Source organism: Thalassophryne amazonica, chromosome 18 (genome assembly GCF_902500255.1).
Source record: "Thalassophryne amazonica chromosome 18, fThaAma1.1, whole genome shotgun sequence".
Taxonomy (NCBI): Eukaryota; Metazoa; Chordata; class Actinopteri; order Batrachoidiformes; family Batrachoididae; genus Thalassophryne; species Thalassophryne amazonica.
Window position 1 is genome coordinate 45015105 of NC_047120.1, and position 14895 is coordinate 45029999.

Below are 14895 nucleotides of genomic sequence, written 5' to 3' on the forward strand. Positions count from 1 at the left end.
CTGAAATGCCGTGTCTTCTTTTTAAGAAAGTCCTCTCCATTATGAAGGTGTGTGAAAATGGTAAAGTTGCACAGCTTCTCCAATCACAGCGAGAGAAGCCTGTAACTCCAGAGTTGACTGTCTTGGTGGCTTCCCTCACATGTTTCCTTTTACCACAGTCACTCGGTTTTTGACAACTGCCTACTCCTTACAGATTCACCACACAGTAACATACCATTTGTATATCTTACTGATGTAAATAAAGTTCAAGGCATATTCAGTGATTTAAAAATGTTCATGTATCCATCCCCTGACGTATTGAAAGAAAACTGGCTGCAAAAGTGATGATTTGTATGAACAATCCTTATATTTACTTGTGGGCTCTAAAACAGAGGGATTGTGTAAATGGCTATAATTCCTAAATGGTTAATGTTATAGTTTTGTTGAACCCCTTAAAATTCAACTAGAAGTCGACACTACGTGAACATCCTGATGGTTTCATTTGATCTCCATTGTGGTGATGTACAGATACAATAATAATAATAATACAAAATTGTGTCACTGTCCAAATACTTATGGACCTGACTGTAGATGGTACTCTGTGCACAGGTGCATGCAACTCAGCAACTTGCAGCTTCCAGGTGAAGTACCTGACCATCCGGGTAGACTGGTCAAAAGTGGTGACCGCGCCTAACGTCTGCCTGTCTTGACATATTTTGAAAAAAAGAGCTTAAACCGACCACACTCAGTAAACTGAGTACAACAGTTCAGTTACATTTTTCAAATGGCTTCAGTGAAATAAGGGATGAAATTTTAGTTTATCAGTTGATAGACAATAACTCGAAAGGCAACCTCCACCATTCATTTAACTAAAATTAAAACCCACAACAAATTCCATTCCTGAGTTAATTGTCGTGGGCCCCACCCCTGTCTGAAAACACGTTTGTAGCCAACAGGACACCCACATATGACTGAGGTGTGGCAGATACACTAGATGACTGTTTTCTAAAGGACTTTGCAATGCATGGCACATGCACAGACTCCCTGAACTAACCTGATCCAGATCATTATATGGAAACACGCCCAAACCAGTAGAGCAAACTGGACTTGGTTCATCCTGCATATAGATCAATCAATCAATCAATCAATTTTTTTATATAGCGCCAAATCACAACAAACAGTTGCCCCAAGGCGCTTTATATTGTAAGGCAAGGCCATACAATAATTATGTAAAACCCTAACGGTCAAAACGACCCCCTGTGAGCAAGCACTTGGCTACAGTGGGAAGGAAAAACTCCCTTTTAACAGGAAGAAACCTCCAGCAGAACCAGGCTCAGGGAGGGGCAGTCTTCTGCTGGGACTGGTTGGGGCTGAGGGATGTAAAAGTGTGTGCTTCAAACCACAGACAGTGAAGTGCCTTTAAAGATTGTCTATGCTCAAAGCATTCCCTATAGACAGTGAGAGCACTGCTGCACCCAAAACCACAGAAAACACATTTATGTGTGCAATTCTGTATTTTGTATTTGGTGTACTATCCCAAGAGTATCCTGTTCTAGACTGAAGGAACGTGTTTGAGCTCCACAGGCAGCTGTTGATCTTTAAAGGCTGAGGACCCAGATGCATAAATGTCACTGCAGAGATAAGGGGGTGTACATCAGGACCAGTACGGTCAAATTCAGAGTGCCCTCACCTGGTCTTTATTTTGTATTACACTCCAATCCAACCCACCAAGCCAATGGTATCACAAAATGTAAATTAATCTATCGTGCACACTTTTCCTGACAGGAGCACGAAATGCGGGGTGATACTGTGGGATCTGTGGGAGTTAGGGTTAGGGTCAGGTGATGGTTTAGGTTATGGTTATGCTTAGGGTTATTGTTAGGGTTAGGCACAGGGTTAGGGTTAGGTTATGCTTCGGATTAGGTATCTGGCTAGGGTTTAGGTTATGGCCTGGGTTTGGGTTAGGTCATGCTTAGGGTTAGGGGAAGGGGTTAGGGTTTGGGTTAGAAATTGTAAAATAAAAAAATGTGTCGCGAAAATGACTGGGCTGCGCGCATGCACGCATGCACACACACACACACACACACACACACACACACGCACGCACACACACACACACACATATTAGACCTGTTAAGGGCAGGCAATTAAAAAAATCAAATTAATTACAAGCTTTGTGATTGATTAATTAATCTAAATTAAATGTTCATATAATTTTTGGGAAAAACTTAAATCACAAGGCATATCCAGCAGAAAAATGGGAGAAACTGTGGGGGTTAGGGTATGGGTTAGGGTTAGGGTCAGGTGAAGGGAGAGGGTTGGGTTATGGTTGTGGTTAGGGTTATGGTTAGGGTTTGGGTTAGGTTATGCTTAGGGTTAGGCACAGAGTTAAGGTTAGGGTTTGGGTTAGGTTATGCTTAGGGTTAGGGATCTGGCTAGGGTTAGGGTTAGGGCTTGGGTTAGGGCTAGGTTATGCTTAGGGTTAGGCACAGGGTTAGGGTTAGGGTTTGGGTTATGTTATGCTTAGGGTTAGGCACAGGGTTAGGTTAGGTTATGCTTCGGGTTAGGGATCTGGCTAGGGTTATGGCTTGGGTTTGGGTTAGGTCATGCTTAGGGTATGGGGAAGGGGTTAGGGTTTGGGTTAGAAATTGTAAAATAAAAAAATGCGTCACGAAAATGACTGGGCTGCTCGCACGCACGCACACACACACACACACACACACACACACACACACACACACACACACACACACACACACACACACACACACACACATATATTAGACCTGTTAAGGGCAGGCAATTTAAAAAAATCAAATTAATTACAAGCTTTGTGATTAATTAATCTAAATTAAATGTTCATATAATTTTTGGGAAAAACTCAAATCACAAGGAATATCGAGCAGAAAAATGGGAGAAATGCAAAAGCAGTGAGCAAAAACAATTCACTCATTATACACTCAGCATCCACTTTATTAGGTTCACATGTTCTAGTCACATGGTAGCAAGTCAGCGCATTTACACATCTCGACATGGTGAAGACAACTTGCAAAGTTCAAATCAAGCAACAGAATAGGGCAGAAAGGGGATTTAAGTGACTTTGAATGTGGGTTTAAATAACTGGAAAGGCACAACCAGGCTCAGCAGATCCTTGACTAACCAGTTGATCTTCAGACTGTAAATGATTAATCAAATCTTTAATATGACATGGAGAAAGTTTGACGATCTTTTATCCTGACCTTTGATCCTGATTGCTGAATTTTCATCCTTATTGCTGATCTTTGATTCTGATTTCTGGCCTTTGATCCTGATTACTGATCTTTGATCCTGATCTCTGGCCTTTGTCCTGATTGCTGGACTTTGATCCTGATTGCTGACCTTTGATCCTAATTGTTGACCTTGGTTTTGATTTCTGGCCTTTGATCCTGATTACTGACCTTTGATCCTGATTGTTGACCCATGATTTTGATTTCTGGCCATTGATCCTGACTGCTGGACTTTGATCCTGAATGCAGATCTTTCATCCTGATTGCTGACCTTTGATCCTGATTATTGGCCTTTGATCCTGATGGTTGTCCTTTGATCCTAATTGTTCATGTTTTATTCTGATCACAGATCTTTGCTCGTTCCACAAGGAGGTTGTGTTTTTCCCACTGTTTCTCTGTTATTTATATGATTAATGATTACTTGGATCCGCCTCTTGATTCAGATTCCTTTCAACTTGATTACAGGATCAAGAAAATCATGATCAAGGACAAGATCTACCCCTAGTCTAGATCCGTGTGAAAATATTAATTAAACAGTGCATAATCTTCAAAAATTCTGTACAACAACCACAGGAAAGAATCTCCCTAAAGGTTTGTTCTAGAAGTATGTGATTTAACTAAAGTTCCTTTTTTTCACCATCTTTGTTGTTAGGGGCATCCAGCGAAGAGGAATCCTAGTGAGTCTACATCTGCCAGGAGCAACGTGCCCTCCCCAGCTCACATGATGATGTTGCTTACGCTCTCCTCTGCTTGCTTCTCTTTTCCACTCACACAGTCTCACTGTCGACCTCCTCCTCTCCCTTTACTCTCTCTCCTCACTCTCCTTTGATCACTTTGGTCCCTTGCTTCACTCCTACACAGGCTCCATCACTAATACTCACACAGCGGCTCTCCCTGGGCACTGTCCTCCGAGATCCTCATTGCTTTTGCGGTTTCTTGCCAGGTGGACGTGGTGCTGCACCTCTCACAGTCACCATTTCCTCCTCGGAGAGTTCCACGCTGGCACAGGGGCCGCTTCCCCGACTAAGCATCGGGCAGAAGACCCTGGTGGTGGCTGCTGTGGGGGTCATGCTGGTCCTCATCCTGGTGGTCCTCATCCCTGTGCTGGTCAGCTCGGTTGGCACAGGTAGCGTAGATGACAGCACGAGCCACTATGAGATGCTGGGCACCTGCCGCATGGTGTGCGATCCTTTCGTAAGCACGGGCACGGCAGGCACGGGCGTGCAAGTGGGAACAGATACTGCAACCGTGGGCCTCCAGGTAGATCATGAGACGGACCTGACTGATTACAGCATGAGCCCGCCGCTGCCAACATACAGCGCTCATGGCCCACAAAGCAAACCAGGACGTCCGGGGAAGCCTGGACCCCCAGGGCCACCTGGAGAGCCAGGTCCACCTGGACCAAAGGGACCCCCGGGAGATAAGGTGGACATAGTTCGAACAGGGATCCTAAGCCTAGGCAATAAAGGGGCGGTTAGCACAACTACATACAACACTACGCCTCGGGTGGCTTTTTACGCAGGACTACGAAATCCTCAAGAAGGCTACGACATCCTGCGCTTTGATGATGTGGTGACCAATATTGGTGGCAACTATGAAGGTGCGACGGGCAAGTTCACCTGTAAGATTCCTGGCACTTACTTTTTTATCTACAACGTGCTGATGAGGGGAGGAGACGGCACCAGCATGTGGGCGGATCTGATCAAGAATGGGCTGGTGGGTGAAACTTTTACATCTGCAGACACGCTCAGTGTACTTTGATATCAAATATAAGAAAGTTCAAAATATAGGTAGTTGAAAGTGATTAATTTCCTGACATCAGGAGTTATGAGCCCCGAACCATGTGCCGGAAAAATCCCTCAAACTGCTCAGGGAGCCGTGTAGGCAGCCATGCATTCATGTGAATCGTGATTTTAGCTCTTCTGCTCTGTTATAACGCCGAATAATGACAATGCACAGTGGCAAGCTGCCAGCTTCTATATCTGTGCATATTACCGCTGACGTCCACGTTGAAGGGAGCGTAAGGAGCGCTGTGCTATCTCAGCTCTGCACACATCAAAACACAGCCCGGGGTAGTGGCTAGTTCAAAGCTGGTGCCCTTTGAAATACAACAAACTTCTTAGACGCGTGATGTGCGAGTACGCGTTATCAGACCGCCTGTCAAGACCCAGGCGTTTCAAATGGGAAAATATGACATATTCACGGGTTGTTCTGTAATGTCTTTGGAGCCCCTGAGTGAAGCATCTGATCAAACAGCATGTAAATGTAAAGCGAAACACTTCGGGAAGGCTGCAAATGCCTGCACGCACAAACACCTGCAATAAATGATCCGCTGCACCGCGGCCCTGCTATTAATACTATATTATTGATTTTATAATTGTTGAAATTAGAGTTAATGATGTTGTTTAACAGATTGCATAACGATTCAACATCCAGGGCTTTACTTAAAAATGACATAATAGACCATTAAAGCCCATTAAGTCTCTGTTTATGTCTCGGATGTTTCCATTTGTCCCTTTATTTTTATCGTGACAGGGTTATTCCTTTGAGGTCATCTCCTACATACATGGAGCCTAATGGTGACCCCTGATCCTGATCTTTGATCCAGGTCTTTGATCCTGATTACTGACCTGTGGTCCTGATCTCTGATCTGAGATACTGATCTTTGATCCTCATTGCTGATCTGTGACCCTGATCTCTGTTCCTGATTGCTGGCCTGTGATTCTGATGTTTGATCCCAACTGCAAATCTGTGACACTGATCTTTGATCCCAATTGCAGGAATGTGATCCTGATCTTATATCCTGAGATACTGATCTTTGATCCTGACTGGTGAACTGTGATTCTGATCTTTTATCCTGATCACTGATGTGTGATCCTCATCTTTTATCCTGATCACTGACCTGTGATCCTTATCTTTGATCCTAATCACTGATCTGTGGTCCTTATCTTTGATCCTAGTTGCTGACATTTGATTCTGATCAATGTCCTATGACCATTATCTTTGATCCTAATCACTGACATGTGATCCCCATCTTTGATTCTAATTGTTGGCCTGTGATCTTCATCTTTAAGCCTTATTGCTGACCAGTGATCCTCGTCGTTGATTCAGATCACTGACCTGGGATCCTCATCTTTGATTCTAATTATTGACCTGTGATCCTCATCTGTGATCCTGATCACTGACATATATGATCATAATCTTTTATCCTGATAACACATCTTTGATTCTGATTGCTGGCCTGTGACCCTTATCTTTGATCCTTATCACTGATCTGTGATCCTTATCTTTGACCTGTGACCATCGTCTTTGATCCTGATTGCTGACCTGCGATCCTCGTCTTTAATCGTGATTGCTGACCTGTGATTCTTGGTTGATTCTGATTGTTGACATGCGCTCCACACTGTTGATCCTGATTGCTGCCCTGTGATCCTGATCACTGAGATGTGATCATAATCTCTTTTTTCTGATAACTCATCTTTGATTATGGCTGATGACCATTCATGACTATTGATCCTGTTTCACAAGCTTTTATCGCAATCACTCATCTTTGATCCTGAACACTGATGGCTGGATTCATCCAAATCCACTTCTACATTTAAAGAATTCTTCCTTGGCTTATACCCCAGTGCCTGTCCAAGCTTCAGGAGAATTAGTTGACCAGTTTTTGAGTGATCCTGCTTAAAACTCAGGAACAAGCAAAAACACTGCCTCCTTATAATAATGACAAATAAAGGATAATAGCTACTAACATTTGTAGTTGATTAATATAAAGAATTCCATGTGGACACTTTTCACCTTTAAACATACAAGATTATTTATGTTAGTCAGTCTTCTGTAATTATTATTATTATTATTTTATTTTTAGTAAAGAAAATTATATTTTGTCAGTTTTTTTAATTACCAGAAACTATCCGATTCATTTTTTTCCACATATTTAGTTATATTTAGTAGTAGTAGCAGCAGTAGTAATAGTAGTGGTAATAGAAGTATAAAAATAAAGGTCATTAAATTTATAATTTAATAGTTTTTTAAAATAATAATTTCTTGAGAAATACCATAATTTTAATTAAAATATACTATATATTATACATATAATAAAAATACCTTTTGCACTGTAGTGAAAATTAGGCTGCGTTATAATGCGAGATTACAATCAGCGGTGTCTCCTCATTCTGTTTCACATCTAACTCAAATCACTCTTACATATCATCATCACCATTATTGTTATAATTATTACTATTATTATTATTATTGTTGTTGTTGTTGTTATTATTATTATTATTGTTGCTATTATTATTATTATTATAAATGTCATGCATTTTTATCAATAATAATTTTGAGATTATAATTACTTATAATTTAGAGTTATAAATAGTAGTAGTTCTTTTTTTAATCTTATTTTAATTGTACTGTATACCAGTACTCAGAGCCATGTGTTTGTACCCGATTACTGTAAATAAGGTTTGCATCATCTGTTTCCAAAATGTGATCAGATGTATTATTATGTTTATCCTGCAAACATGCACTGTAAAATAAAATAAAACAAAATAAAAAATACAACAGTTGAGTTTAGTTCATAATGTAGATGGTAACCGATCTGCATGTTTGTGAAGCAACACCATCAAATAACCAGCACATTGAAAAATAACTCATTGCTGTAATTTGTGCAAAAAGACGATAACAAAAAAGAACTGAGCAACAAATACCAAGTATGATGATGTTTAACAGAAGTTTGGCAGACTGTCATATGAGAATAAAAATAATTATATGCACAGAAACAGCAGCAACTACACAGAGCAGATTCCTCCACCAGTTATTGAAATATTTCTGTCCAACAATGTCAAAGAAAGTGATCCAGTGGCTTCAAAAGCACAGAATGACAAACAGGAATGAGACTGAGTCTGTGTGGAAAAAGTGCTGTTAAATTAAAGTTTTCGATCATAATGGGGACAGACACAGAGAACGATAAATGTCTTCATCTCTCCATTTGCAGCTCAGCATCTCCAATCAGAGTCAACAAACTGGCAGTGAGATACATGAAACACAAGGCTTCAATACACAGAAGGCGTTTAATCAGGGCGGGAATGTTCGGGAAGGGGGCATGGTTAGACCAGAGGAGGGAAGACAGGAGACAAGAGAGTGGAGTGACAGGTGAGCGTGACAGACCGGAGCAGAGTCTAAGGAGTATAAGTGAAAGTAACCCCACCCAAAACCAACAGTGATAAAAAATAAAACACCTAAAACAACGACAAAGATCAAAGGCCAAATACAATAACAACATGAAAAGAGCAAAGAATCAATTAGGGAACAAATGAAAGAACTGGAAATCGATCGAGAAAATAAAAGGCAGAGACTAAACTAGAACAGAACTCACCAGGCGGCCAAAGCGTAATAACGGGTGACAGGGATCAGGGCCAGAGAGTAGAACAGTGAAACGGGAAAGTGGACACAGACAGGGAACACACCAAGACATAACCACAGACAAGGGGCCAAAAACATGACAAAAAGATATGAAGATTTTTCTTTATTAAGAAATCATAATACAAGAAAGCTATTTTTTTTTTCTTTATGGCATAGTAAATGAACAGTACTGGGTTTGTCTAACATTATAAGACACAAGCGTTATAATGATCTAATAATGACTGAGCAGGTAGCTACAGCAAAGGAGACACCTGGAACAGGACTTGGGCTACCAATATGGAGACTTGGGTTCAATGCCTGGTCATGTTATTGGTTTGTGTCCTTTGTCAAGACTCTTCAACTGCATTGTCTCAGTCCATCTACCTGTAAATGGGTACTAGGCATAGCTAGGAAAGTGACCTGCAAGGGACTGGCATTCGGTCCATTTGCTCCCTGCTATGGAATCTGTGAATAAGCACTGGCACCAGTGAGTCTCTGTGCATATATAGGACTTCTTCATTGACTGTTGATGGGTCTTTAAAAAAACAAACAAACGAGAGATGCTAACACTTAACATCACACATAATGATAATTAACTTGACTTCTATTAGGTTCTTTTATGTGGTGAGTGATCTCAAAAAGAATTGGACAGGAAACAGACTTCAAAGTTTAGATGTTGTATTGAAAAAGTTCAAACAATGATACAGAGTCATCTGCAGTGCTAGGGTCTTGGACCAGATCACATGCTACATCTGGAACCAAGAGCCCAGATCTCCTTTCCACTCTAACTTTTATTTCTGTGCCTAAGCCAGCCCCATGTGGGCGGTCCTTCGCCTGTCGTGAATCAGTGTTCATCAGTGTGATTGACTGCAAAGTGAGGTGAAGTAGGCGGGTATTAGCGGGTGTCTGCTCACGTTGCGTTCAAGGCCGGTATATAAAAATCTTACTGCGTGTGTATGTCTGCAATATAGTGTTGTGTCACGCAATAAAAGTGTTCCATCATGCTGTCCAAATAGATGCGAATACTTTGGTTTTATCAATTAGACAGCTATAAAAAAGATCAGATACCAAATACAAGGACATTTTGTATGTCAGCTATTTTGTGATATGCATCATGGAACACTCTTACATTTCTATGGCACCTTTCAAGGACCCCAAGGTGATTTTATACAGAAATCAAATAAGGTGAAAAGCAGTGGTGCACTATCACATTAATGTATTCACACCTACAGCCAATTTAGAGTTTCCAGTTCACCTAATTTGCATTTTTTTTTTTTTGGAGGATGTTGGAAGGAAACCACACAAATGTAAGAAGAATATGCAAACTTAACACAGAAAGGACCAGGATGGATGCAACTGTTGGGACCTTCTCATTGTGAGGCAGCAGTGCTACCCACTAAGCTACCGTGCTGTCAGCTATTTGGTAGACCATTGCAGTTCATGTCACCAGCAGTCATTCATGTCACAGTATCCAAGGATAACCACTACTATCAATGGACCTCAGGGCCTAGATAAGACTTCTTTCCTCTTTTCTTTAAAAAGGAAAACCTAACATTATTAGGTTTGGCAGAAATGAAAAAAAAGTTTTGTTGGGTTTATCCCTGGATTTAATGGGTCCATTCTTGCTCCTTTGATAAATGTTATAAAGCTGGATCCATAAGGTTTTGCAGTATCCTGTATTTTCAATTAAAGAGTCTGCTTTTGCTTCTGTTTCGTCTGTTTGTAAAGAAACTCTTGTCCAATCTGTAAAACCTTGTAACTGGTAGAATGGCCTAAGCAGTGGGCCACCCCTCTGGGTCTGGTCTGCTTGAGCTTTCTTCCTCATTATCACCAGAGGGAGTTTTCCTCACCACTGTCGCCTGTGTGCTTGCTCAGGGGGGGATGGCAAGGTTAGACTTTACTCATGGGACATGCCTTGAGGCAGTTTTGTTGTGATGTGGTGCTATACAAATGAAATAAAATAAAATAAATTGAATTGAAATGATCCTGGCAACAATTAAATACCAATGAACCCATGATCTCCTTAGTTTAGGTATTTTGTGACATCAGAAGGTAAGGATGCTAGATAGCTTTTTATGATGTCATAAGGCAACCAGCCCATGTTCATGTTGATGACATCCTACAAAAACATTCGGGTTTCCTTTCTGGCATCATAAGGCAACAATTTTGAAACTTCACAAAAGCAAAGAAATTCTGCGGATCTGAACTGAACCAAAACAAAATGGCTTCTTTATTGACATAAGCCTCACCTCCCTACTAAAATCATCACAACGTCCAGGAATTGGCATGACGAATTTATATTATGTGGTCAAGTTTGGCTGACTATTTTTAACCCTACCACTAACACCCCCCCCCCCCCCACACACACACACACACACTCTCAGTTGTCACCCAAAATTTTGCGATACCCTCACAAAAACGTACGGCATCCCAGTGTTCCTTAAATCACTTTTCATGATGCCATCAATTAAATATGATGGTAATAATTAAACACCAATGAACCCATAATCTCCTTAGTTTAGGTATTTTGTGACATCATACGGTAAGAATGCTAGATAGCTTTTTATGATGGGGGAGGTAATGGTCTAGTGGTTAAGGTGTTGGGCTTGAGTTCAGAAGATCATGGGTTCAAATTCCCGCCTGACTGGAAAATCACTAAGGGCCCTTGGGCAAGGCCTTTAATCCCCTATTGCTCCCGGTGTGTAGTGAGCACCTTGTATGGCAGCAACCTGACATCGGGGTGAATGTGAGGCATTATTGTAAAGCGCTTTGAGCATCTGATACAGATGGAAAAGCGCTATATAAATGCAGTCCATTTACCATCCATTTCCCATTTACCATGATGTCATAAGGCGACCAGCCCATGTTCGTATTGATGACATCCTACAAAAACGTTCGGGTTTCCTTTCTGGCATCATAAAGCAACAATTCTGAAACTTCACAAAAGCAAAGAAATTCTGCGGATCTGAACGGAACCAAAACAAAATGGCTTCTTTGTTGACATAAGCCCCGCCTCCCTACTAAAATCATCACAACGTCCAGGAATTGGCATGGAATTGGCGAATTTACATTATGTGGTCAAGTTTGGTTGACTATTTTTAACCCTATCACTAACACTACTCCTTCCTCCCCGCCCACTCTCAAGCGTCACTCCAAATTTTGCGATACCATCATGACATAATTTCATGCTACCCTCACAAAAACGTACGGTATCACAGTGTCGCTTAAATCACTTTTCATGATGCCATCATGAAGTGGCGTGAGATCAGGTTGTCGCGCTGACAATTAAACACCAATGAAAACCTCCTTTGTTTTGCTACACTGAGGCCAAAGATTATCCTCGCTCCGGTCAGAGAAAGGTGGAAGTAAGAGCAAAATAAAGGCAACGGGATGCTTGTGTTCCTCCTCAGAGGCAGACTGACTCAGGCCTGACCCTTTTGGGTGACTCATGGGTTTTATTCACCGCTGAAACAGACAGGATGTTCACCAGAGGGGACTCGCTTTGCACAGCTGAGATACCACAAGCTCTCAAAGTCAGTCCACCCTTCTTCTTATATTTTGTTGTAGAGTCTTTTTTATTCATGACAATAAGGATTCATTTTCTCATCATCTTGTCTTCATAACTATCAAGGTCCTACTGGATCATGATTCTTATGATTTCTTATCAAATCAGTCCATCAAAATCTAATGATGGCTGTAACAGTTGTCCCTCCGTCCCTTCAGCTTTTGTCACTTTCTTACTCGCTGGCTTTGTGTGTATTTGTTTCATATTCCAGGTCAGGGCCAGCGCCATCGCCCAGGACCAGGATCAGAGTTATGACTATGCCAGCAACAGTGTCATCCTTCATTTAGACGCCGGCGATGAGGTTTTCATAAAACTGGACGGCGGCAAAGCTCACGGCGGCAACAGCAACAAATACAGCACCTTCTCAGGGTTCATCCTCTACGCCGACTGAAGACTAAACAGGGCCTGACCTCAGAGGTCAAAGATCACACTCAGAAGACGCATTCTCCCTTACCAAAAAGTAGTATATGCAAGTATGTTTCAAGTATACTTCTAGTTTACTTTTTATATACTTATCAGTACTATTTTTTGGTAAGGGCTGTGTCTTTTGCGAGCCCACAGCCACTGATCCGTAGGCTTTTTACATGCACTTTTTTGTTATCGTTGTTGTTGTTGTTTTCTTAACATCAGCACTGATTTGGTGGATGAAGGCCGCGGATCTGTTGTTATTGGTAACCGTGTATCTCCTTGTCTATATATCCAGTGTGATACGGGGCACCCGTGCCGCTAACCATGATGGACATAAACAAACCTAACAGTGACAGTCTCTGCCACGTGTCACACCGAGGTGACACTGAAGAAGCCACACCGTCATTTCCAGCTGTCACTTCCAATCCAAATCTGCAAATCCAACAGTGGTGGCGACTGCAGCGCGCAGAATTGTGCTGTTTACTTTCATATGATGTTTTCTCGTGTTGTTTCTATCATAATGTCGTACTACACAAAAATCTAAGAAACACAAAAATACTCATTTGTCAAAAGCTACGGCATAAAATGGAGAGTGTGAAATGTTTGAAATGGTAAGATTGTCAAAAATAAATCTGTGATCACCAGGGCTTCAAATCAGAATCCTACTCTCCCCCCAAGTCGGTATATTCTGAGTGGGATCGGTATTTTAAAGCTCCAGCATGTTGGATATATCGCCATCTAGTGGTGAGGTTGTAAATTGCATTATGCCTTTCGCTGGACAGAGTCTTGTTTCCCTTCATGTTGTTGTTTCTTTAGCAATGGGGATTCATGCTTCCTTCTCGTGTTGTAAGAAATACTTATGGTACTCAACTTCTCAAAAATGAAGGTTCTTAAATTAGCAAATTATTAAATTACCGTCCTCATATGGATGATCTACCACTGATTCCTCTGTCCTGCACCCCCCCCCCCCCACCCCCCATTGCACCCTTCTGTAAGTACTGTATTGTCCCTTTAGGGCTACCGTATCAACATGGCGGTGCAACATGGCGGCCTCCATGAGGGGGCCCACTTCATGTTGACACAAAGGGCTCATTCTGAGCTCATGAAAACACTTTAGTTCACTGTTGCAGGCAATTATACAATTTTATGAATGCTATATTCCATTTAAGCTAATAAACAATTCCAGTGTTTAGTTCCACCATAATCATTCCCAAACTGGTTGGAACCAAATTAAATACCGGTTAATAATGTAAATGTTCCATGTAAGGCTGTGTGACATAATAATATTTATCTTTCACATATTTTGTACATCTCTTGATAAATGTTATATTTTACTTTAGTCTATCGCTAATGCCGCAGTTAAGCTAGAATAATGTTTTAGCACATTGTTTAGCCTAACTGGAGCTAGTTAAATACTTGTAGCATTATTTCTCTTCAGAGTTGATGTTAAAGACCCAACTTCTGCGAGGCATATTTCCTCCTGTGGTTGGAAACAAGGAAACTACATAAATTTCACATTTATCATCTGCCGACTGTAAATTCCTCTCCATCATTCAACATTCAATGGAAGACAGAAAGTGACATCAGTACAAAGTTATTGCAAATATTTTAATCTGCCATAAAAGAATGAATAGTGCAGCAGATAAGTGAAACAATCATGCAAATGGTGATAAAAGCATCAAATTCAGCAGAAATACTCCTTAGACACTCCTCTTTTGAAAAAAAATGATTGGCCACTTGACTTTAAATTAAAAGATGCTCCAATCATATTGAAAAATATTCCACATTATTTGCCTGATCATAAAGATTCCAAAAAGGTATAGTTTGGACTATCTGTGACTGAATTCTATGGAGTTACAGGATAAAAACAGCAAGAATGGTGACAAAGGTCAGTGTCATTTTGTACAGGGGTCAAAAGTTAAAGTTGCTCCAATTTTGGTAAAAAGTGATGCAAATTAAGTGTTAACACGGTTTTTAAAAGGAATAGTTTGGACCATGTATCATCCTTACTTATCATGTTACGGGGTATGTCACATGTCATAGAATCCAATAGACGTAGACCTTGTTTGACCTTTACTTTGGAGACCAAACATTCAGCACTGTCACAGATAGTCCAAACTAGACCTTTTTGGAATCTTTATGATCAGGCAAATAATGTGGAATGTTTTTCAATATGATTGGAGCATCTTTTAATTTTGACCTCTGTGTAATTCTTCAATTGACCCCTACCTGACCACCGATTGAAAAGTCAAGTGGCCAATCATTTTTTTCTAA

At 41.0% G+C, this 14895-nt stretch overlaps 1 protein-coding gene across 1 annotated transcript; it reads left to right on the plus strand.

Annotated features, from left to right (window-relative positions):
* The first annotated feature begins 4176 nt into the window (after nucleotides 1-4176).
* On the plus strand, nucleotides 4177-13288 carry LOC117530941 (C1q-related factor-like). The gene is made up of 3 exons (XM_034193906.1): nucleotides 4177-4961; nucleotides 12425-12658; nucleotides 12752-13288. Exons 1-2 carry the CDS (start codon nucleotides 4314-4316, stop codon nucleotides 12602-12604), a joined length of 828 nt encoding a protein of 275 aa, XP_034049797.1. The 5' UTR covers nucleotides 4177-4313; the 3' UTR covers nucleotides 12605-12658; nucleotides 12752-13288.
* The last annotated feature ends 1607 nt before the right edge of the window (nucleotides 13289-14895 follow it).

Excerpts from the sequence above, each read along its gene's own strand:
- LOC117530941 (XM_034193906.1), top strand. The coding sequence starts at position 4,314 with ATGCTGGTCCTCATCCTGGTGGTCCTCATCCCTGTGCTGGTCAGCTCG. Across the intron at positions 4,962-12,424 it reads ATCTGATCAAGAATGGGCTG|GTCAGGGCCAGCGCCATCGC; the intron begins GTGGGTGAAACT and ends TTCATATTCCAG.